The following is a 25,874-nucleotide window of genomic DNA, read 5'->3' as shown; positions in this document are numbered from 1 at the left end:
ATATATTTTTAAAAAAACCTTCAGTTGATGGATTTTCCTTTGGATGGAATTCAAATCCAGATGAATTTCAATTTTGAAACTATTTTTGAAGTAATTTGGTAATCTTCTCTCGTGCCGCCTTCATAAAGGATTCCAAGTTAGTCGTCTGGTCTACTAGAAACTCAAGATATCCTTTCAGAAGTAGGAATAACGTATTTAGGGAGCAATGTATTATTTATTGAATTCAATGCCAGGTCTAAGTAAGGTTTCAGAGCGTCCAAGTGGTTTGAATACATTTTTGCTTATTTACTCCTTTTATACTAAGGATGGATATTCTTGAAGGTACCTAGAGTTAGATTCGGGATGGGAAGAGAAAGGAGTAGTATGATCAGAAAAGGTCGAAGTTATGTTCTTGTATGCAAAGAAAGATCAGCAGAGTAGTGTACAAATAGAACCGGAAATGATTCCATGCGGAAGTGTAGAACCTTTTATTTACAACTGCACACTAATATTTTTATGTTGAAGAAAAGAAAATAATAAAAAAATTCGAATAATTATTGCATAGAACAAAATGCCCGATAATGCTGTACAACAAACAGGACATTAACCTTAACTGTTTATTTTTATTAATAATCATTTACACACTAACAGACAATTCAAAATTTATAAATTTAATGTTTCATTTACACTTTTAACAAAATTTTTATGAACGGAACATGCGTGGGTTTCATTCAGCCTTTTCTAAAAATACGTCAAACAGATAACGCTGTTCAAATATCTGGTGAGAACTTCTCTCTCTTCGCAGCACTGAATTCTCTGGGACGGAAGCAGGAAGTTGATAAAAATCTTACCAAAAACGGAAATGACTTTTTATTGTTATAAAACTGTAAATATGTTTATGTACTAATACGATTATTGTATTAGAAATATTTTTCGATTGTATAACATAAGCGTTATTTCTGAAAGCACCCTTTTATGGGTGGATTATGCCCACAACATTAAAATATTTCAAATTTTTAAGTTCATCATACTCAGCTAAACATCGTATTGAAGCGGGGTGTTCCTCAAGGAAGCATCTTACGACCTATCCTTTATGTAATATACACATCAGACATACCAATCCATCCTGAAACTGTCCTAAATTATGCAGATGATACAGCTATACTTTCTCCTCACAACGATCTGGTAACTTCACACAGAAACCTTCAAACTCATCTCTTTTCTCTTGAGGAATGGTTTAAAAAAAATGGAAAATCAAGTTAAATGAAACAAAATCTCAAAATATTACTTTTACTCACCGCCGCATCACTTTTCCTCTGTAATAGTATTTGAGGAGATGTTGGTTGTAGATGTTGATGGATAAATAACACTTTTAGTATCGGTATAAGACTTTGTATATTTATATGACTGACTGCCAAGGACTGTATACTTTACACTACAAGAACAGAACAGACTGACTGACGTGGCTAAAGTAAGACTTTGAACAGAATATCAGAATCCCCGGATAACAGAATCCCTTTTTGACTTTCCTCTCGTTCTTATATACATTCGCCGAGCCTCCCTTCTCTGTGTGCCGAGGGGGCTGTCTCTTTCTCTCTGGCTAGAGTGGGTGAGTGGTGGGGTTTCACTACCCTTACACCTCCAATCTTCTATGACTCAATTCCAATTCCTTGTCCGTTATCTTGGGCTTTATTTAAAAGACTGACTTGGAACCCGCACACACGACTTAAACGAACTGAAGTTAACAGGCGTTACCGACTACTTAAAAGACTACTAGACCAACGTTCAAAGCTTTCACTTAATAACAAACGACTGATTTACAATTCCATACTAAAACCCGCCTGGACGTACGGTATTGAACTGTGGGGTTCAACGAAACGCTCCAAACTTCAATAAATTCGATCTCTTCAGTCTAAAATTCTCCGCACTATCGTTAACGTCTCCATTTTACGTTTCAAATCTAACTATCCACACAGACCTGGAAATTCCGTTTGTAGGTCTAGGTTGCACGAACTCGCTATAAAAGTTTTCATCAGAACTTACTCTCTCGTTCCAATCCTCTTGTCCGCCATTAATCCTCTCATCACCATCCAGATCATCCTCCTAGGCGATTAAAATCAGCCAGTGGCCTCGCGATTTTCTCTCTTCTGAAGAGAGTAGCTAATCCTGGGAGACGACTTAGGGAGTGTTATCACTAGGTAACTTCTCCCCTCAATTAGTGAGTTTGTAGTGGTGTCAGTTATTGTCATTGTTACTAATAGTGCATCTAGCGCTGGTGTAACTTAACTAATAAATTTTAAAAATCTTTTTTTCTAAATAAATTTGATAAAATCTACAACTTTTAACATCAACCGTACCACAAACTTCCGTTTTACTTGTTTTTGGTATTCTGCTTGGTTCGATGGAAATTCCCAAGAAGTTATCATTTATTTATTTTTTTATTTAAACTTCCTTTTGACAGTTAAACAAAGCATTGCGATTATGCTTAATTTTTGGATTAACAGCTTTTAACAGGAAATAATCTTTCGATAAAAAAGTTCATATTTCGGATTACAGTATTTATACTCGACTGCAGTGTTTTTACTCTATTTTATGTAGTTCTTTTTATTTTTTTTTTTAATTTACGGGGCGCCCAGAGCTTTTTTCAGTGCAATGTCAGTCTCAGTGAGCTGTAAAGAAGCTTCAAGTCTCCTTCTATGAAGAGAAAATCTAAGGGCTAGCAGCTAGGATTTGAACCAGGAGATCCCTGGTTCAAATCCAGTATACGCTAACCACTCACCTAATCACTGCCTTCTCGATTTTCTGACCTTGATAAAACTGAATGAAGCAAACAGTGATGCCTTTTATTCCACACTGAACTGTTTTCTACTAAATATAAAATCAACTATATAATTTTAAGAATAAGTAACAGATCCTGAACGATCGATACCCCCAGGCACTAGGAAGAAATGGGGTCTTAGTTGGGGGAACATGATGTGTACACATTTTTTGTTTTTGTTTTATTTATATACAAACACCGCAGCCATGTGGTTTATACTGTTTGGACCGCAGCGCATTTTGAGGCTGGTTGTACCTTTATATCTCACACTAAAACCGTTTCAAAATGACCAAAAGCTACGTAAACTTAATTCTAATTAAAGTAAAACTTGTTTAAAAATTATTTAAATCATTTTCCGATCTCTCCACTGAGATTTCATATGAAATATTTGTTTGAAATCCGAAAAAAAATAGTTTTTTAAGAATGGTTTGTCTGTATGTATGTTTGGGCTTTCAACAAGGGAAAATCCCTAAAATTCTAAACTTTGAATTTTGATTCGGAGCCCCATCAGAAAACTCGACTGTAACTTTCGTGATAAAAACTCTCTAACAAAAGAACTACTTAGTACTGAATTAATTTTATTTTTTTAGAAAATGCCACAACTATTTCTTTCAATATTTTGATTGCACATTGCGCTCACGTTTAAAATGCACTTTTGAGTTTAGGGGTGATCAGACTTCCTTTTTTTTTTTTTTGTGAATTTTGCAGGCTTTGCCAACTATATAATTTTATTTAAAAAAACTTATATAGGAATAAGTTCCACAATTTAAAGAAAAATGCATACCAAAAGTGCCACGTTTCTGTAAAGATTTCTACGAATGCATTTAAACTTCATTTTAGTTATCACAAACATATAAATCTACAGCTTAAATTTGAAACATCTTTTGCAGGAAAATTCAACTGAGGTGTTTATTTGGAAAGGATGAATAGAATCCTTTTAAATGTCATTTTTCCGCAAGGAAAGGTCCTGTCGCTTGTTTAATATTAAAGAGGGTTAAAAGTAAGTTTAAAAAAGGATGCTCTAAGGTAAGTACCCCTTCACCCAATTAGAAGCAAGGGTAGAATCGCTTTCTAAAAACTGGTTGGAAGACTATTTCGTAAATCTCGTATTTCTATAGTAGAGCTTCTCTGTAAAGATACATTTCAGTGTAATGAACTATGCTACAAACTGTTAGTGATAACAAATATGGGTCAAATATTTCGAGTTTAAAGATTACTAATGAGTTAGAACCTTAGGAATAATTGTAACAGAGAGTCGTGTTAAGTCAAACCAGAGTTTCTTAATTGAAGTACATTTATCACCGTAATTTATGGTAGGAATAACAACTTTTAAGTACCATAACTAGTCTGTACAACCAGCTTGCAGATTTTAGAGTTTAGATCTTAATTTGGCAATAAATTCATTAATTTTCACAGAGAAAACGCAGAGAGGTGTTCGGCTACTGGTTCCATACCATGGACCACACCCTCTCTCTCTTCTCCAGGCGACATTCTATACACCATTAATAATACAAGTTACACGACCTAAACTTTCGCTAGAGGTTGGTTTAACTCAATGGAAAATAAGGTGGTAACATCACTGAATGCGTACTGCTGTATTAGTTGTTTCAACCACCTGGAATCTAATGTTGCTAACTGATAAAAATAAATCAATTTGTTTAATGCTGAACAATAATTAGATCTTACTTTCATCATGCTATTAGTCAAGAATGTTCGACAAATGATTAAAACATTACACCGTAAGCACTTCTGGATATTTTTACTTAAGATATATCCCTTCAGAAAAAAATAATAATGCAGAGTAAACTCTGTTAATAAATTAACCAGTTAACTCTCCTAGAATCTAATAAATATGCGGGTGCATCTTACGGTTTTAGTGGCCATGAGACTAAGCCTACCTTTAAGGAAGGAGGTTTTGATAATGTAGGAACACAATTCAATGTAGCCCCAGGAGAAGCAAAGAGGAAATTTCGAGGAGGCCATTCATTAAAAATTGGGTAAAAGAGGTAGACTAATTCGTAGTCTCTGAACATTGCATATGGACGACAAACAAAATATTTCTGACATTTTTTAAACATAAAATGAAGATCTTAAATTTTCTGGTTAACGGAGTCGGAGAATGTGATCTATCATCAATAGATGGTTAGTAGAGGGAAAAAAGCGGTTCTGGCGCACCTAAGTTGTGCCAGATCCAAACACCTCCAAATCTGACCGGGTAATCATCGAGTTCAACGAAGCTATAAGCCATACCCATCAGCACCATTCTACCCCCACCTATCATCAAATTTGACGAGGCTGAAATCCGCACCATCACAAAAAAAAGAGGAATCGTTTTAAAAGATCTAAAGATTTAAATCGGTATAGATATACTCAGATCTCAGAACTATTAAATAATAATTTTGTTCAGAATAATGTTTGAAATAAATAGGTTTATGACAGAGAAGTTTAAAATAAACAACCGACTAAAGGGTTTTTTAAGCGTATGCTCATTTTTAACGAAAAATGAGTAAAAAAGTACTCACACAAAACAAATAGGGTGAAGGGACCGGTAATTTAGAGCTTAAGAAAAAATTCGAGTTTCGTTTAGAATATCTTCCGTTATTTTGGCTCCAGGTGGATAAAATTATAGCATACTACTCAGTAAAATAGAGTGTGTAAGAGCAAAATATTTCATACGAATAATTTGTTGTTTACTTTGGGAATTATAAGGGCCCAATTTCACAGCAAAACCATGACCCAAAAAAATTTCAACTCTCAATATCTTCTCAACTAATGGATCTGTACTCAAGGAAACTATAGCATACTACTTAGTAAAACAGAGTGTGTAAGAGAAAAGAATTTCATACGAATAATCTGTTGTTAACTGTGGGAGTTATAAGGGCTTCATCTCACAGCAAAACCATGACCCAAAAATATTTCAACTCTCAAAATCTTTTAAAATAATGGATCTGTACTCATGAACACTATAGCATACTACTCAGTAAAACAGAGTGTGTAAGAGCAAAGAATTTCATACGAATAATCTGGTGTTTACTGTATGAGTTATAAGGGCCCCATTTCATAGCAAAACCATGACCTGAAAAAATTTCAACTCTCAATATCTTCTCAACTTATGGATCTGTACCCGTGAACAATATTTCATGCCAATAATGTGTTGTTAACTGCGGGAGGTAGTTGTAGGTCAAGGAACATGAATTAGTAAAGCTGCTGAAAAGCACCAAGTCGCTCGAGTTACTCACTGTATAATGTGAAAGGTAAATCTACAGTCAGCAGACGAATGGAGCCATGTACAGTACTCTCCTCTGCGAAAGAGGATTTTTTTTTAGTTTTGTGGATCACGTCCGTTGCCAGAGCTGGGTTTCCCATCACTAAAAGCCTTTTACTGATGAGTGTGTGGCAACTTATTAAAAAACTAGATATACCGAACCCTTTCATAACCTACCAGGTAAATCTTGGTAGAAAGCATTCCGGAACCCTCATCCTATCATTGCAAGAAGGATAAGCGAACTGTTTCTTGAACCAAAGTAACCAATACTAGTTTGAACGTTTTGTATAATGAAGTTTCTCGATATTTGAATGACGCAGATGCCCTAGAAGGTTTGAACGAAATTAAAACTCTCCGGTAGGATAGTTGTATAAGGGCTGATCGTCAATAACTTCATGAAAAAGCGTAATGTTGAAAAATATTACATTATTTAGGCGGGCCAATTTAAAATCCGATTGTTATTAACTATGAATAAGACTGATTTTTTTGTTAAAAATCTAAGTGGAACAGTGATTTAGGTATTTTGAATTTTTTAGGTCGTTTCAGGAATATACTTGTTGTCAATCACTGGTCCCACCCCATGTCAAACACTGGTACCACCGAAAATTCGGTATGTCAATCACCGGGTCATTGAAATACTTTAAAAAAAGTAATAATTTTTGGTTGACATAAAAATCGAATTTACTGAATTCACAATACAATCTAAAGGAGCGTCACAATTGTACCAACCAACACCTGGAGCCAAAATAACGGAAGATATTCTAAACGAAACTCGCTTTTTTTCTTAAGCTCTAAATTACCGGTCGCTTCACCCTATTTGTTTTGTGTGAGTGCTTTTTTAAACTCATTTTTCGAAAAAAATAAGCATATGCTCAATAAAACCTTTTAGTCTTTTGTTTATTTTAAACTTCTCTGTCATAAACCTATTTGTTTCAAACATTATTCTGAACAAAATTATTATTTAACAGTTCTGAGATCTGAGTATATCTATACCGATTTAAATCTTTAGATCTTTTAAAACGATTCCTCTTTTTTTTTGTGATGGTGCGGATTTCAGCCTCGCCAAATTCGATGATAGGTGGGGGTAGAATGGTGCTGATGGGTATGGCTTACAGCTTCGTTGAACTCGATGATTACCCGGTCAGATTTGGAGGTGTTTGGATCTGGCACAATTTAGGTGCGCTAGAACCGCCATTTTCCCTCTACTATGGTTACAGGGCCCAGGTTCACCGGGGTAGATGTCTTCTGCAATGAACTGGGCCGTGGCAATTAGACGATTTACTATAGTTTCCTAGGCTGAGTTATAAAATTATAGACGGTTGCAAGGCGCTAGAGGGGAATCAGAATGATATAAGAAGATAAAAATCTTCTTTTATAGTCTGGCAATTTTAAACCCAGCTGGGAGTAGCAAAACGCTGAAGACACTTGGACTATCATGCTCAGAAAAGGATGGTTAAGCTTTTCAGGAACCAAGGAAATCCAGAGAGAATGAAAAAGTAATCTTCAGTGATTGACATTGAGACAGGAGCAATTACCCAGAAGCCAATGTTTACTCAGATGCTGTGAACGCGCCTTAAATAAAAAAACAATATAACTAAATAAAAAAAAAAAAAAATGAGCGAGATAAGAGATTTACTAGGAAGTTATAACCAACTATCTAACAAACATGACAATCCTGATATCAATATTATTTACTTAAGCGTGTAAAATTATTAATTTAAATAAGTGTTAAAATGATTGTTTGAATAAGGTTTTAATTTATTTTGCGTAAAAAATTGGTATTTGACACCATCTTTAAACCAACGGCGGCTGTTTACCGATAAAATTTGGGAAGGTTGCAGCTCAGCGTACGAATTAAGTTTTTACAGAAATAGTTATTTATTTAACAAGTGTGGAAAGTAGTACTTTTCCTCACGCGAGGCAGGGTTTGCACGCACGAGCAAGCGAAGCGAGGCGAGTGCAAGTGCTAATTGCCGAGTGTGAGGAAAATACTTGACACTCGAGTTAAATATTATATTTTTTCTGCAACCATTAGATTTATTAACTAAAAAAATTAAAAATTTCATTTTTACAGTCTACAAAAAGTAATTTATTTATTATAAACATTTATTGTTATATTACAATTATTTACATTACTTACGTATTTACATTACTTATTACATTTTCTGCTGTTTCTTTTATTGATGGAGGAGTGTTTTCTAAACAGGAATCACTAGAATCCATTTTAAATTTCTATAAGGTAACACTATAACCTTTTTAACTGTTATAATTAAAAATATCTAATTATTTATTAAAGTATTATTTTTATTTCTATATTCCTTTCAATTTTTATTTTATTTTTTAATATTCGTTTTTTAATTATTTAGTTACGTTAAATAAGCTTATTAAAGTTTTACAGAAAATATTTATGTTAATAACAAAACTACTTATATCAAGGAAGCACAATAAATTTTTCCACTCACTAGTGAGGAAAGTGACACTAATGGGAATTTTTCCCCACTAGTGAGGGAAGTTGGGCATTACACAGCTGATTTTAATTGAGTAATGAGAACATTCCTACATGGTTGCAGAAAAACAAAATTTCTAAAGTAGCTGCAATAATTACTGAGGTGAAATTTAGAATACCAAATTTATTTCCATAAATCCTGATTTGGCTGGCAAATATTTCAATATATTATATATTTGTTTTTTTATCAAAATTCTAATTATTTTAAATACGTAATCTACTTTACATTAGCTTCGTTCACACTTATATTCCAGTAACCAAGAAAGTGTCAAATGGAATTGTAATGCGCAAACAAAGAAGCGAAGAATTGACAAATAAATGTGTTACATTTTTTGATTTTTTGAAACAGAAACATAATCTATTACTGGGTATTCTTATCGAGTTCAAATCAAATAGAAAGGACGTCATTTATTAAGAAAAAACATCTTTATTTAATATATAATTATTTACAATTCTCAGGTTGTGACATAATTAATTTTTATAAACTCTGAACTTTAAAACAGATTCAATTTAGATATGTAGATTGTAAAACTGCCCATTATACCGAAATTGCACTTTAGAGGACCAATCCGTCCTCAAAATACTTTAAAATAAATTCTGCTAGAAAAATTTTTATCAAATAAAAGTTCAATGATCTACACGTGAATTTGTACCAAAAACTGAAACAGACAGTGATAATTTTTTCGAAAAAATCTCGGTAAACTAAAAAATTCCTTAAGAAAAAGTGTAACTTCCGTTTATAGAATTTACTTCCGATACGGAAATCTATAATAAATAAGACATGGTAAAGAGCAGTGTTTCGCAAAACGCCTTTTTTGTTCCGCGAAAAAATGATTCGACGTTAATAATACAATAATATTAATAACTCAAAGAGAAAGGGATTAGCTATGCGGTTAGCTTATTGGATTCCCACGCCAAAGGTCCCAGGTTCGAATCCAGCTGGTGGCCCTCAGATTTTTCTCTTCCTAGGAGCTTCTTACAGCTCACTAATCCGGTGATGGACAGTGTGAACGAGAGAACACTGTGCACTGAAAAAAGCTCCAGGCGTACATAACCCACAAATGTTGACGCACCTTAAATCATTTAAAAAAAAAAATTATGTTACTTAAAGACGTCGAAAGCAAGAAGTACAGAAGATAAAAGGGCATTATCGTCCATTTATCTGACATCATGTTTATGATTAAGGACTAGACTAAATAACGCTTTCTAGCGAGACTACATCGTATTATGTGTCAATAAAATTTGATTCAATGTTTCATGACAAGAGCAGATAATGTTTTTTAACATTTCTAAACGATGTGAAAATGACATAAGATGCTGTAAATCTGTTCAGTAGATTGGTATCTCGAATTGAGATATTTTGAAACTAAGTAACGGATCCTCTGGTGAGATCAAATCGCTTAAAACTGCATGCGTTTTTTTAGTTTTTTGACATTTAGTAAACAAGACCGTTTTTTGAAAAATAACTTTTCCATCACTTAGGGAACTTCACCATAGATTTTTCTAGGGAAAACCCGAAATAGAAAACTTGATGTTATCGTAATACTTTCCTTTCCTAGAAAGAGAAAAAGCAAGACCAATTTTGGGAAAATAAAACTAATGAAATTGGAAAATAAAAAAATTATTTCCAAGCCCGAAAATATTGCTGGTATTCTTATTTTGGTTGATATTTTCTCTACTGGTGGGTAGAGCGATATGAAACGCGGCTGTTATCCACACGTTTCCAATAAAAACTGCCATCTTGCAAGACCCGTTCAAATGGGCGTTGCGCCAAACGATATTTCTCTAGAATAACAACAAAGAACAAACAAGAACTCTTTTTTTAAAAAGAAGAAAATCTCTTTAAAAATAAAAAATAAATATGATCGAAATCAATGTTTCAGTAAAAAAAAAATTGTATCACTTGCGACCAATTTGAGAATTTAGTATTTGAAGAGGAGGCAAAGATAAGTGATGAAACTTTTAACGTACCGAAGGACGCACGGATGAAGGTCATAAAATTTATTAAAAACAAAACAAAAATTCTAAAAATTCAAATTTTGGTACATTAAATACCATAAATAAATATGAGACATATTTAACATACCAAGGGAACAACTAAAACGACCAACAGCATGCAGTTAACAGCATGTCAAAGGAACGGCCTAGAAATAGAGTCTCTCACAGGAGATATGACCCGCCGAGCTATGGGGTGCCCTAGTTTGCAAATATTCCATATTCAAAGGAAGCCAAATAGATAAGACGCTATGATAAATTTATAGATAGAATTCGCAGCATTAAATTGTATAACGCTGATTTTTATTCGTCGAATAGCACGTATTTGTATCCTTGACCGGTTTAAGGTTTTCATTCATCACTAGAGGTTTAATTAATGAAGTTTGGTTGCAGAGAATTGGATTTCTGCAATTGTCGTACACAATGCACTTGGCTGCAATGACTAGTGTCATAATTTTCTAGTCCAGAACAACGATATTACAATTATATGTTTGTATTCACTGTGTGACATTTCTCCATACTCCTCTTTCAGAGCATTCCCCCACAAGTCTCCGGGCGTTTCTACTAAAACTAGACTTGCCACTTTATCCGCTTTGATGGCTCCATACTAGATGATTAGTGGAGGTTTAGGTCTAGGCTATATGCTCGCCACTCTAAACATCGAATTGAAACATTATACAAATAATTTAAAACAATTCTTACTGAATCAGGTCGAGCAATTTAAAATTGTTCAGATTACTAAATCACTAATAAAACTTTTTTGAAGTTGTTTATTGCCATTTTCAGCCTTCTTTGAATTTCTAATTTCTTTCATATTACATGCAATTTGCAATTGAAATTAATTGAAAGTCAATATAAATAAGAAGTAACAATTTTCTAAAAAATAATTAAATTTAAAGAAAATAAAGTAGGATTAAGAAATTTATACGCCATTTTGGGTTTTATCACTGCCGTCCTCTGATCATCACTGTAGTATTTGACAGTTTCTGAGCTCATAAAATTTCAGATTCTGACTTCTTAAAGTAGAATAACCCTAATCGGACCTCTCTTGCGGTATGCCTCTCCCCCCCCCCAAAAAAAAACAAATCCATTTCAGCTTTTCCATACTCTTGCTGCTGATCTGTCCATTTTTCAGAAGCATAAAGAATATACCCTGTACTCTGCCCGAGTGTTGGTGCTTTTTTGTCTGATCTGGGTACTGTTGCTCCATTAGACAGCATTCAACTTCCCAATTGCTTTTCTTGGGCTTACCACTCTCATTTCCATATTCATTTCCGCTGGTCCGTTCAATTGTAGCCAGGAAGTCAGGTTACATTAGTTCAGTACATCCATTTCGCATCATTGTCCATCCATACAACACGCGGATTTAGTCATATACACTAAACAGATTGGCAATTTATCGCATACACTGTGATTAGTACATTAACGAACCTTGTGCCCATTTTATATCTCACCCAAAGATGGGGATCAAGGTCTCATTGTGGATACTTGAAGCTTTGTATTCGTCTTTAAGTTCTGTGTTTACTTTAGTGAAGTCACTCACATAGCACGTTCTAAAATCAAAGATACTCCTCACTGTTTGTATCATAATGTTTTTTTTGTCTAGTATATGAAATAGAATCTGTAATAAAGATGTGTGTGATATAATAATATTAGGGTCTAAATTATGGTAATGGATTCCTAATAATTAGAAAAAAACTGATTTAATTAGTCTACAAATTGAGCCAAGGCCTGTTAAGGTTCAAGAACGTTGATAATTATTTATATTTTAGTTGTTGCATTCTTCAACTGGAAGAATTTGTTTACATCTTTAATTCTTAGCTATTTGTTGTTTTAAATACTTCGCGTCTGGCAGAGTGAAAATCCAATTTAAATTTACTCAAGACAAAATTTAATTCCACCCAGAAAATTTAATAAGTACCCAAGGCACTTTAACTTGAATTGTTTAAGTTTTTATGAGTTACATTCCCGCATGAACGCTTTTGATATACGAGGTGTGTTCAAAAAGTAACGGGAATTTTCGTTTTTTGAAAAAAATATTTATTTATTCATCTACATTAATATTGTCGCCTTCAAAGTAGTCCCCTACGCATACAATACACTTGTGCCAGCGCTTTTTCCAATCCTCGAAACACTTCTGAAACTCGATCTTTGTGATAGCTTTCAGCTCTTTCAGCGATTCGCTTTTAATGTCATCTATGCTTGTAAAACGACGGCCTTTTAATGTTCTCTTTATGTTTGGAAATAGAAAAAAGTCACATGGAGCCATGTCTGGCGAATATGGAGGCTGGGGCATCGTTAAAGTTTTGTTTTTGGCCAAAAATTCACGAACAAGCAATGAAGTGTGAGCAGGTGCATTATCGTGGTGCAAAATCCATGAATTGTTTTGCCACAAATCCGGGCGTTTTTTTCGGATTGCTTCACGCAAACGGCGTTGAACTTGTAGGTAGTACTCCTTATTGATTGTTTGACCTTATGGCAAGAATTCATGATGCACTATGCCATTAAAATCGAAGAACACAGTGAGCATAACCTTCACATTCGACCGCACTTGTCGAGCCTTTTTCGGTCTTGGCGATCCAGAATGCCTCCACTGGGACGATTGAGCCTTAGTTTCGACATCATATCCGTAAACCCATGTTTCGTCACCTGTTATAACACGTTTCAGTAGATCCGCATCGTTGTCGACTTCATTGAGTGACTCTTGAGCAACTTCCATTCTCCGCTGTTTTTGTTCGAAATTCAACAATTTTGGAACAAATTTTGCTGCCACACGTTTCATACCCAAAACATCCGAAAAAATTTCATGGCATGAGCCAATTGATATGGCAACATCATCAGCGACTTCTCTGATTGTGATTCGGCGATCGTTCATAACCATTTCTTTCACTTTTTTCACGTTTTCATCGGTTGTTGATGTGCTTGGACGTCCAGGTCGTTCGTCATCTTCAACGTTTTCGCGGCCATCTTGGAAACGCTTATACCACTCGTAAATCCTTGTTTTACTCATAGCAGACTCACCATATGCCTTTATTAACATTTCACACACTTTATTACACTTTATTTCATTTTTTACGCAAAATTTAATACAAATTCTTTGATCCATTTTTTTTAACAAACAAAAATCGCCAAGCTCGAAAAACACGTCTAACCTTAACGGCTGCCACTTAAGAAGTAAACAATGAATATTACTGAAAATTTTATCGTACTTCAGGGGCATGTGTACCAACATAATAAAAAAAAAAATTTTACAATCAGACTCTCCAAACCCGCGAAATTTAAAAATTCCCGTTACTTTTTGAACACACCTCGTAGTTTATAAAAGTACGATTACCATGTTATATTTTATGCAAAACTGTTTAGTTCATTTCGGCCTACTTATTACATTAGAAATACCCATATAAAAATAAGATATTAACATACGAGGTGTGGCTATTAAATAACGAGACTGATGCTTCTACAGAAAAACTATGCATGCGCCAAATCTTAACGACCGCCAGCTGTGCCACGTAAAGCCTTCTCTTTCGATTGCAGCGTCTCACGTGTTTGTAGAGAAATCTGTCTGACCGGAACCGTCGTTTGTGTAAGAGGTGCTAGTTTCGTTTTGCCGAAAACATGATGCTACACATGTAGTAGAGCAACAAATTGTCGTGAAATTTCACATGAAACTTGGTAAAACCGCTACTGAAACTTATCTTTTATTAAAACAATTTTATGGCGATGAATGTTAATCACGTGAGCGAGTTTCTGAGTGGTTCAAGCGTTTCCAAGATGGCCGATAAAGACGTCGGAGATGATCACCGCCCGGGTCCTCCCTCCTCGTCCAAAACGGTTGAAAATATCGATTATAATTAATCAACATTACTACCGTGAGGTGCTTGCTCAACCCCGTGAAAGAGTAAGGAAAAAACAACCCGATTTGTGGAAGAACTAGTCATGGGTTCTCCATCAAGACAACGCGCCGGCTAACACTGCATTGTCTGTCAAGACGTTTCTACCAAAGTCAAAACTGCATTAAAAGGAACACGATTTCAGTCCGATGAAGCTGTGAAAGAAAAAGCGGCACGCTTCATGCAGGAGCTCACAGAAAAAGACTTCCAGCACTGTTTCGAACAATGGTAAATTCGCATGGAGCGTTGTAGGGATAGGGGAGGGGTGTATATTGAAGGTGATAATAACTAAATATGTATAAATTTAAAATAAAATGTTTTACAACAATAATCTTGTTATTTAATAGCCACACCTCGTACTTAATTTATAACACGAGGAAATAAGGCTTGGTGTTTGCTTAAAAATCACTAAATGTCTGGCCATGAATTAATTTTTTCCAGAGCGATTTCTCCAAAGGAATTCGTGTTTTCTTTTCCCTCAGACACAGCTTTTGGATACACAGAGTGGCGAATTTCAGCTGCCCAGTTCATATTTACTTTCTGGGCTAAGATATCGAGATGTAGGCTACTATTTAGAAATAGTTTTCCAACGGTGACATCCTAAAATTCTTGTTCATTCAAAGAGATCAAGAGGGCTTCTCTTTCATAGAGCGACAGTTCGCGTGTTACTACAAAGTTCTCAGTGTTTTCTAATTTTTTCGAAGGCGTATTATATAGGTCCAGTAAGAAGAGTTATCCTTTGCAGTATTTCGTCCAGATGAATATCAGTAATCTCTCCCCAAGAACAACGAGGGGTTTTTCAAGATAAAATTATCAATACTCTTCATTTTCTTTTTTGGTACTGCAGAGGACAGAGTTTGGGATTTCCGTGTATCAACAATAAATTCAGTGCATTAATCAACAGATAACAAACAGGTTTAATATCCCGATAATATAGTAACAAACATCATTAATTTAATTCAGATAATCTCAGCCTGAATAACCTCAGATAATTCAGTCTTAGCTACTTCACGCCTTGGGAGCAAAGGCTTAACTTTACCTGAAACACCCAGTGATTATTTGCAAAAAAAATGCTTTGATTTGGAGAGTTTATTACGAAATGAAAATTTTTAACACATGTTTTTAAAAGTAACGTGTTTCTGTCGTTCCCTAACGTCTAGTTCCTTTGCAAATCGTATGTGTTCCTTATTACATTAGGATGGTGCCCTTTTTTTAACTATACTAAGAAACTTCTCTAGCTTGTTAAGAGGAGTGCGTTCATCTCCTATTAGGTTAGAGGTTAAAACTTCCACAATCTTATCTGGCTACCTTGCTGTAGATTCAGAAGAAGTGTTTGGGCGAGTAACTTGCTCTAATCGTCCCTATAAAGATCAAAGAAAAAGACAAAAAACTAAGAGAAAATTCAATCTGTTCAGGACTAGCATAACTTGATTGGATGAAACAAGTTATTATTTATTCGGTCTTAGGCAATGTTCGCTAACAGTAAGAGGATGAAGGGGTTCTGCAAACCTGAGTAGCACATTATTTCTTCCACTTATGCGATAAGTAAAAGCATTAATACATTCTAGTTTTACCATGAGAGACCAAAGAGCAAATATGCAGAAACAAAATGTTAGTTGAGTTTTGCATTCACTTCTGTATTAATTTGTGTTCTATTCTCATCAAGTCTGATGTTGCTGATGAAAATTGATACTTCTCAACTAACGGACTCGCTCAATATCCAAAAAATAATTTCTCTTCAAACCAGCGAAAACATGAATAGTTTAAAAAATATTTTTAAAAAAATATCTCAAAAAATCACTCCCAAAGTGTGTTTATAAAACCTCCTGGAACGGATATCACAAAAAAAAAGTAAGTAAATATTTCTCTCTGAACTTTATAAATATCTTTTGAATCGTTTGTGACGTTAAATAGAATCTAAGACAACATTTCCATTTTTCGTCATTAATACAAAATCAACCTGATAAAACAAAAACGGAATTGATGACGCTCGAATACTGGATGCCTAATATTAGAAATCTTACGGAATAGTGAGTCATAATTGAATAGTAATTTTGTAGGAAATAAATGTAGCGAAGAAAAAAAAAAGGAAAAATATTATAATGTGTGGGATTACAAAATGAAGTAATTCTTTATCAAATAATATGTGTATTTTTCTATAATTGTCTTTAATATATTGAATTATGGGTACTATAGCATTTCCCAGCTTCCTGAAGAGTGAAATGGAAAAGAAAAGCCAATCGTTTGGAAATATACAGTTTACATTTCACCCCTTTCCTGTTCGTTATCTTGGGAATGGTACGTAGTCAAGTGACTGACTCTAATGTCCTGCTGAATAAGAGGAATTCCAAGCATGTCTTTCAAACTAAAAAAACCTGCAGGAAGAAATGATCGTTTTCTAAGCGACAAACGGCCCAACAAAAGGTTGCGCAAATGCGCGTCAAATATTTTCAATCAGATTTAATTTTTCCCGCACTGTATGCAGTAATCGTGCGGACAACAATACGGAAGTACCAAGAGAGAAGTATTTTATTGGAAGGAAAAAGGGGAAAGATGGGATGATTTGTTGTCGGCAAGGATTCTGTAGCTAGCCTAAGAAGACTGCGGATTATTTTTTTTTAGTAAATTATACAAAAAAAATGTTTAAAAAAGTAAAGTAATACCTATTTTTTCAGGCGGGGCTTTACGTCCAACTACCAATTAGGTGTCGTGGACGGAGGCGACTAGCAAACATACTTTACTGTAAAATTTCTTTTATTTAACCTTTAAATAAAATCCAAGGCCTAAGACCGGGGAATCGAACCCAGTACCACAATACATATTAGCATATTTATCAATTACAAAAATTAGAATTATAGCTCAACTTCGTCTCTCTCATAAAAATGTAGTAAGGATACTCAATAAAATTAATAAGTGCAGTTTGGATGGCGGCGTGTTGTGCAGTTTGTGCAATAGAAATGAAATGGAAAATTTGGGACATTTCTTCTTCTACTGCCTTTTATACGGACCTCGTTGCGATCAGTATGTGCTAAAATATTTCCCTTCAATGAACCTTGATATTGTAAGTTTGTTTGTATTTGACAGTACAGACAAGATCAATGACATTGTGTATTTATTATGTGTTGGGTTCATTGTAGTTGAGACCTTTTATTATGAATGAATAGTTAGTCAAAATAAATGTTTGTTTTTTTTTAAATGTGTCCAGAGGATATCTTCCTTATACATTGTGCTGCACTATTGGTTGTTCTTATTATATAGGTGTAATTTTTCTACTTTTTCGTAATGTATGTTATATTTTTACTATATTTTGTGAAGTCCCAACTCTCTTGTAAAACTGCTAGTTGTAACAAGTAATTAATAAATAAAAAATACATATTAGCTTTACAGGTCTCGCCTCTAACCGCTCGGCCACAAAAAATGTTAAATCATGATATTTTTAAAAACAATAAAAAAACTTTGTACATTTACAAATGCAATATTACTGGCTTCAGTTACATAAATGGAATAAACTCAGAATTCATTTCTTAGCCGTTAACTACCTAATAAAGTTGTAAAAAGTAGTAACTAAGTTAGTCTACTAAACTCCAATATTTTGAAAAAAATGCCCTCTAAATTGTTTCTCGTAAAAGTATCAACATAACTTCTTGCTCACGTTCCTTAATAATTTTATTTGACCGAAATGTTTTTGAAAAAAACGCTGTAAATGCGATGCAGTTCTTTAACTAGGGGGAGAAAAACGCATGCAAGGAGTGCATGTTTTGTATTCGGACGTGGCAACAGTAAATGCAATTATCTGCGTCACCATACACGAACCCATTTAATAGCTAGGACATAGGATTAAACGGAATCCTGTGTAACGTAAGTTTATTGAATACCTTTCAACGCACGTTGGCTGGGGGTTCATGACAAATCCTAGACAAATAGGATAACTTTATTAAGTTTAAAAGTTGTTAGTTGTCTATGGCAAAAGCCAACTTTATATACGCTCCTATTTGAAGTCTTTAGCGGAAAACTATCAAGCCGTTCAACCTCAACAGAATTCAATTCTTTTAGTAAAATAAAATCAGCCTTCAGAATAGCACTTCTTCCATTTACTACTCCATCCGGACAATGCGTAACATCGGGTGAATTTTGTACATAAATTAATTCAGCGCAAAAAAAAAACCTCACCAAATTCAGATTCAGCGAATTCCAGAATCTTGTTTTCTTCCGTCCAAACTATTTCCTGTAAATCCTGTCTTTAAACTCTTCCGGATTAAAGACGGCTAGAGAGCCGTTGGCTATTCACCACCATAGTGAATACCTAATGCTAATTATCTCCACATAAAGTTAATAAGTAATTATTCTTTGTAAATATAATAAATAATAATAAATTACCAAAATATTTACAAGTTTTCAATTTCTATTGGGAAATATTGATAAACGCAAAACTGCAAGGCGCCAGGAAGTGGTTTTTAAACCATTATTAAAAAAAGCCGCAGATAACTTTATTGCGGGAATAAAACTGGAAACTATTTCATTCATGTTTTGGTTGAAAAATAAAAAATGCATTAATGCAAGTTTTTTTTAAGGCAAACCACTAAAAAAATAAAAGAAAAGAAAAGAAAATATTTTTCGACTTATTGATGGACATTGCCTGAATCTTTAAAGCAATCAAGGAAATATTAATTTTTAATTATTACATTAATTATTTTTGATTTCTGTTTTATTATCCACTGATGATCACAGAAGAAACTTCGAGAAAGAAAAAAATCATTAATAAATCTGTACGCACCTCTCACTTTCTCAATTACAACGTTTTTACTCAAAATGTTTCTTCAAACAATATTTATATTTAATTAATCACACCAAAATATAAAATTTCAACTTATGTGATTTTTCGTTTTTAACATATATTCACACAAACTGCAAGACATCCGCAAACACGATAATTTTGGGGTGAACAAGATACGACAGCTTCAACAACTGGTCGTACATTATAGTCTAAAAAGCCTGTGCCACAGGAATAGCCTTAAGGGTAAACCCTTTTCAACTTGGCAAGATCTAGTATTCAACTTAGCTTAACACTTATCCAGACTCGGGAACGCAAAAGGACATTTCTTTTGAATACAGAACGTCGAAAAATCTCTTAGTCGAAAATAAAAAATATTAAGGATTCAATTTAGCGAAGAATCGATCCAGAACAAAAAACAACTCCGTCTTTTTGGCCAACGTCTTTTCTTCAGAGCCTGGATAATACAATTACAACAATTTAGAATATTGAACCACCGGACTGCAAATACAACATGTTGATATAACTTATTAAAACTGTAAGAAATGATATAAATTATAATCATAAGAATTTACGTGGCTATGTGGGTTGGTTGAGTTACAGAAAACTAAGAGCCAAAAATGGAGAACAGGCATATATAGTTGTACAAATATAACGTTAGCAAAAAGAAGTTGTTCTTTGTTCTGGGCCGATTCTTCGCTAAATTGAATCCCTTAACACAGGGCTTCTTAAACTATGGGTCGCGACCCCAAATGGGGTCGCGTAGCAAAATTCTGCGGTCGCGAGAGATTTTAATGTCAAATATTTATATATACCATTTTATAACATCACTAGAGTTGGCGGAATTCAGTGGACTTGCAGCGTCTAGACACGCGCATTTGTTGAAGGTTTTGAGCTATCTCCACCGACAGCAGTAAACGATCGATGATCGCTATTATTATACTATTATTATCCATCTCATTAAATTTTTTACTTATATTTTAATTTAATACTTACCACGCAACTACTTGAATATATTCGAGCGAATTAAGACGCTCAGAATCCACTTTTAGTTTTGAAACTGCAATAAATACAATTTTATAATTTTTTGAGCAATTTTTAATTTTAGATTTTTGTATGTTTCAAAACGAATTCTAAAACTATATATTTTCATATGTATATGTATATTGTTACCTAATAAATAAATCATCAAAAAATATTAATTTATTTTTCTTTTATATTTGTATGGGGTCGTCAAGAAACTCGCAATCATAAATGGGGTCGTGAATGACAAAAGTTTAAGAAACCCTGCCTTAACATAAATGTTTTACGATCATAAAAAGCTAATACAAATTCATATTTAAAAATAAAAAATATTAGATTTTACAAATAAGAGTTATGCAACAAAATGTAGAGGAATTAATGGACTTAAATTAAATTAATTAATGGAATTAAAGGATGAATTTAATGGACTACATTTGAAAAAAATAAACTGGTAAATCATACTTTTTCAAACATTTTTAAGTAAAACTGCCAAAAAAAACAAAAAAAAAAAAAAAAAAACACCCCAATTTGAAAGAGTTTTAGGGTCAACCCATTCTCAGAGATAGCTGAAATGTTGCTGCGTGTCAAAGGTAAATTTTCCAATTTCTGAGATAAGCGTGAGAATCTAGATAGATACTTCTAGAACACAACCAGCTTTGTGTGACGTTTCTTTCACATTTTTAAATGAACAAGTAAAAGTAAAACTATAAAAGAAAAATTAAACAATTTCCAACCTTTTCCACAGTCATTTCTGGGCAAGAGGTAGACCGATATCGTCGCCTTCTTGGAGGAAGCCGCTTGGCCACGGCCACGCTCTCCTTCCGTGTATACTTCAACATCTTATCGATAGACGAATCTTCAATATACATCGAAGACACAATAAATAACTTTGCCAACCGATAATTAAAGTAATATACATTTAAAACGTCAATAAAACTAATAATTTAAAGTAATAATGATTTATACTGGAAGAGTAACGCAATCAGACTAAAATGAATCACAAAAACGCTGTGTGGGCTGTGTTCCACTTCCACCGACTCTTTCCTTATCTTATACTACAGAATAGAATAAAATAAAAAAAAGGAAATAAAATATCAAAGAGTATTCTGGCAGTTAAATATAAAAATGTGCATAAAAGAAATATGAGTATGTTTAAATACATGATCAATTTAGAATTTAGACTAAATATTTAAGGGACAGCAATCAATAGGGAAAAAGGAACCATCAATATTTAAATTTGTTCGCAAAAGACTTGGTGCTTCGCACCACTTCACTTATAGCAGTGGACTAATAACAAAAAATTGCAAAAATAGCAATTCCATTAAACCGAATTCCTTCGAATTTTGCAGCCTACTTGCATATTTGTAACTTAAACGAGGGTCGTTTGAAAAGTCCGTAACTTTGGATAGGCATATTTGCCTCTCACTTTAATGTTTATTTTAGGTTTCTTCAAGAATCAATTCAATTGGAGGGCCTGAAAATGCGATTGTACCAGCAGATTCTGTCCAGAGATGAAGGAGATTAATCCAATTAACAATTTTGATAGGGCAGCTAAGCTGTAGCTCAGGGAAGATTTAGATTCCTGGGGTAGTTAAGAAATATTCTCTATAGAATCGTTTCCGATTATGAGTCTTTTCAGAGAACGTGGTCAGCAGGGAGGGAGTGCTGAATCTCGCGAATATCAGAAGATGTAAATTTGATCAATGAACATCGCAGTGCACTGTACCTAACATCCACAAAAAAAAATTGTTCAAATAAATATTAACCTAAATTAGTAGACATTCAAAAAGTGAGCACCATAAACTTTCAAATCAGATGTTAAGATATCTAATCTGATGCTAAGAAACGGACTTTCTTATAAGCTGGATGGATTTCACCATCACTTATCTTCTGAATCTTTCAACTTGAACCTAGACTGCCAAGAAAAATCTAAGACAGGACTATATTCTAGCTGGATATCTTCCAAGCAAAGTAGTTTTGTTCAGCCAACACCTACACAGCCAAGCAATTGTTCGGCTTGGCCGGAAGTTCCCTTCAAACTGCAGCCAAATGCAGAGCAACTATCTTTTTATTCTTAGCATTTGGCTGCAGTTTCTTTAAAACGAATTGTAGTATAGATTGCATGATAGATTTCCGTCTGTAAACCAACATTCTTAACTATTTAAATTCAAAAACAACCAATATAAACAATGAGTTTAATGTTTTCAATGACTAACAATTCGACGCTAAATATAAATGCAACTATTAGCTTATAAATAAACCCGCGACACATTCTCTCAAAGTGGCTGTGAGTAGTTAGTCAAATGGAGAACTAGAAAAATTTTGCTGTTCAGTAAAAGACTGTCGACAGATCTAGATGAATAAATATTAAATTATATTTATTCACACGAAGTAAATATAGTTAACAACGAATACTTTCTGTTTTTTAATTCATAAATTAGGAGTTCAATTAATACGCCATCTTAATCCGAAAATAACTCGGAACAGGAAACAGTTTAAAGTATGTCTGACTTGCCACCACAGGACAGAGACAGGCGAAAGAGTTCATTAGAGGCTATTCGCCAAGGCTGACTGCAGAATTAATCCGTCAAGGCCGCGTGGGGCTATAAGGATAATTGTAGGCCTATTAACTGGCCACTGCAGGCTCAGAAAACACATGCATCGCATGGACCTGGCGGATGATAGCCTTTGTAGGTTCTGCACGTGTTGTGTCAGTGTGAGGAACTCTTGTGGCTAAGGATGTCATTTTTCGGGGAGGAAAAACCAAGGCCTGTGAGCTTTATCCAGGAGTCGTGCTCGAGCATTACGAGTCTGATCAAAAGGACGGGTCTGGAGGGTGAGCTCTAAAGTCGGGGAGCCACAATAGATCCAAAGGGGTCGCAGTGGCGTAGGCCTTGAGGCCACTCTATTTAATCTAATCTAATCTAATGTCCGACTACGTAACAAATTCACTCAATGTCCTGGTTGAACGTTTTCCAAATCTCTTCTCTTTTATTATACTCCTTCAAAACAACTGCTAAATGGGATTCATCGATACACATTTTACCCTCTTCAAGAAAATAAGCCAAATTTTCAAATACTTAGTAATAATAAAAATGAATCTATGCTGGAAAGTAAAGTTTGATTTTAAGACTGGACCTCTAAATCCAAGAACCTTGGAGGGTGATTAGGTGGGCCGCCATAAAAAGGACAAACAGCGTTTTTAGAAAACTGCCCAAGTAAAACTAGTAAATTTGGAACTTGTAGGAGTTGCGTTTATAAGAGAACAAACCTACGGGAGAAAAAATATATTAAAAAAAGGAGGGGATATAGTATTAGGGATAGCTAGGGCTGTACTAGAGGTTATAACAGTGGTTCTTAACCTTAGCCTACCCTTAGCCCCCTTTGATTGATGATTATTTTGGGTTCCCCTTAGACAGTCTTTAAAAACTGTTATTATTTTCTAACAAAATGATGCATTACGTTCTTTTTTTAAAAATGTATCCTGTTATTTACAATCTGTATATACATATATACAATAAGTAAATAGGAATATATAAAATAAATGAATGCGAGAAGACAGGAGGTGAGAAACTACCCAGCGGTAGCACTCTCAACAGGATATTAATGGTGTTTAGGTCTTCAGACTGCAAGGAAGTCGCGGGGCCACTGCCGATTCAGTCGGCGAGTAGGATTGTTAGGGATGTCAGAGGAGGCGAGAGACAGTACAAGAGGATTTGAGCGAGTAGAGAGAGCAGTATAGAACTTTTGGCGGGTTGTTGAACGAATGGGATGTTGAGGTCGTTGTGAAGAGTGAGGCTAGTCACGTAGAAAGGAGCGTCAGCTATCTGTCGGAGTAGTTTTGACTGAATGTAGTTTGACATGTCCGTATATGTTTTGTAGGTTTGGCTGAATCCCACAGCTCTAGACGTAAGACAACACAGGTTTGAGGATAGTATTGTATATTAAACGTTTCGAGTTGCATTACGTTCACAAATATAAACTTTTTTTTTTTTTAATTCAACCAAACTAATTTTTTTCAATTTATTGCACTCCTTACCAAATAGCAACACCTTGCAAATTTTTCTCTGTGTACGGAATGTAAAATCAAGCAAAATACAATAGCACATTCACAGAGACGCGATGAGAGTTGCCAATCACTGTTGATATTCTTCAGGTATTTGAATCTGGATTTACAACATTAGAAAATCATGCAGCTATCGCCGTGTTAGGGTGCCGGGATGGGAACTAGAAGAGAGGTACAGGTACAGGATGAATGAATAGATTAGTTTAGATGGTAAGGAAACTTGAGCAGATATGATACATGTTGAGGTCTTTGATGGAGGATAATTATGGAAACGAAGAGAAAAAGAGGGACATTGATGATTCGTCTGAAGACTTGGAATTGATAGGACTGTATTTACTGGGTTTGGCGGACTTCCACAGTGCCTCTCTTGCCTTGTACGGGTGGTTAAATGTTTTGTAAATAGTCAGTCACTGTGGAATTAGATCCGCGTAGATGTCAGAATTGACAATATTCTCCAGAGTTCAGTTCTTGTCTTTCAGTAGGGGTAATAGGTTCAAAGTTAGTTAGGTAGAACCCCAGACTGGGGGACTTGGTTGGCTGTTGGAGTGGCTTAGTTGTTTTACAGTCAGACTGTGTTGTTTTTTCTCAGTGTAATCTGTGTTTGCAAAAGTTAGAATTTACGAGTACAGCCGTTATTAAACACACACAGATATTACACAATAAACACCAAAAATGGTGGAAAACTCACCGTATTTTTCCGGTGCAAATTCAGATCCAGAAATCGTAATACGCCACAATACTTACAGTTAACGTTTACGAGCAGCCGTAAAAATACAAAAAAAAATTGTATGAAAATTTTTGTGTTTTTTTGCTTTCAATTGATTCGTCATTTGAACGAGTTCGAGCTGTTTGATGAGAAAACTATAACTGGGTTCACTTCTTTCTCTTACTCCCTCGTGGAATTATTCTGACTTTACTTTTTTTATTCTTTTTGTATCCGCAACGAACAGGTATTGCCAAAAAATATATTTTGCCCACCGATTGTCCAATAGTGCATGAGTGTCATTCTACTTCCACTCCAACTTCTCACTTAAATTTTTTACTTTATTTTACTATAATAAATGGCAATCGTTTCAAAATTTCAATTTATATTTTTAACCAGAAATAACAATTCTGTGGTCGCCGCATAAGGTTGTTCAACAAATTAGTTTTGTATGTGAGCCCAATTTGTCTGTGAAGTTCAGATTTAAAGCCTGGAATTTGAATTATTTTTTAAGGAGAAGCTGTATTTGGGTACTTCTAATCTGAGGAAGTCGTCTGAATGTTAAATTCATAGGGATGAATGGTTTTACAAAGTACATAATGTTTTGAAATTACTAATTTTTTTAAATAAACTCTACAGATTACATCGAAAACGGTGGGGATTCCGATGTTGGAGGCTGAGGAAATTCTAGGCCTGTCTAAAAAGGCTACGGTTCTGGTGTTGAGTGGACACGCAAATTTTGCGTACCATCTTTTCAAAGGCGGCTTCGCCCACTCTCGCCAATCTGCGCTGACTTTGTAGGGGAGTGTCACCGTTAATTCTAAAACTAGATTCCTCGTCTTTGGGAGGTTATATGTT

The 25,874-nt window shown here is 34.5% G+C and overlaps 1 protein-coding gene across 8 annotated transcripts in view; it reads right to left on the bottom strand.

Annotated features, from left to right (window-relative positions):
- The window catches only part of LOC141457137 (rap guanine nucleotide exchange factor 2-like), a 519,728-nt gene that overhangs the window by 31,930 nt on the left and 461,924 nt on the right, over positions 1-25,874 (bottom strand). The window contains exon 1 of one of the 8 annotated variants that reach the window (XM_074133695.1): positions 20,982-21,206. The exons of the other annotated variants lie outside the window; for them this stretch is intronic. Within the exon in view, the coding sequence (XP_073989796.1) occupies positions 20,982-21,116 (135 nt within the window). The 5' untranslated portion in view covers positions 21,117-21,206. Of the gene's footprint in view, positions 1-20,981; positions 21,207-25,874 lie in introns of those variants that run through there. 8 annotated transcript variants of the gene reach the window in all.

This window comes from Rhodnius prolixus, unplaced genomic scaffold (genome assembly GCF_049639745.1).
Source record: "Rhodnius prolixus isolate KJV_2025 unplaced genomic scaffold, Rpr scaffold_10, whole genome shotgun sequence".
Lineage (NCBI taxonomy): Eukaryota > Metazoa > Arthropoda > Insecta > Hemiptera > Reduviidae > Rhodnius > Rhodnius prolixus.
The sequence above is the reverse complement of the archived record's forward strand: the minus strand, read 5'-3'. Positions and strand labels throughout refer to the sequence as shown.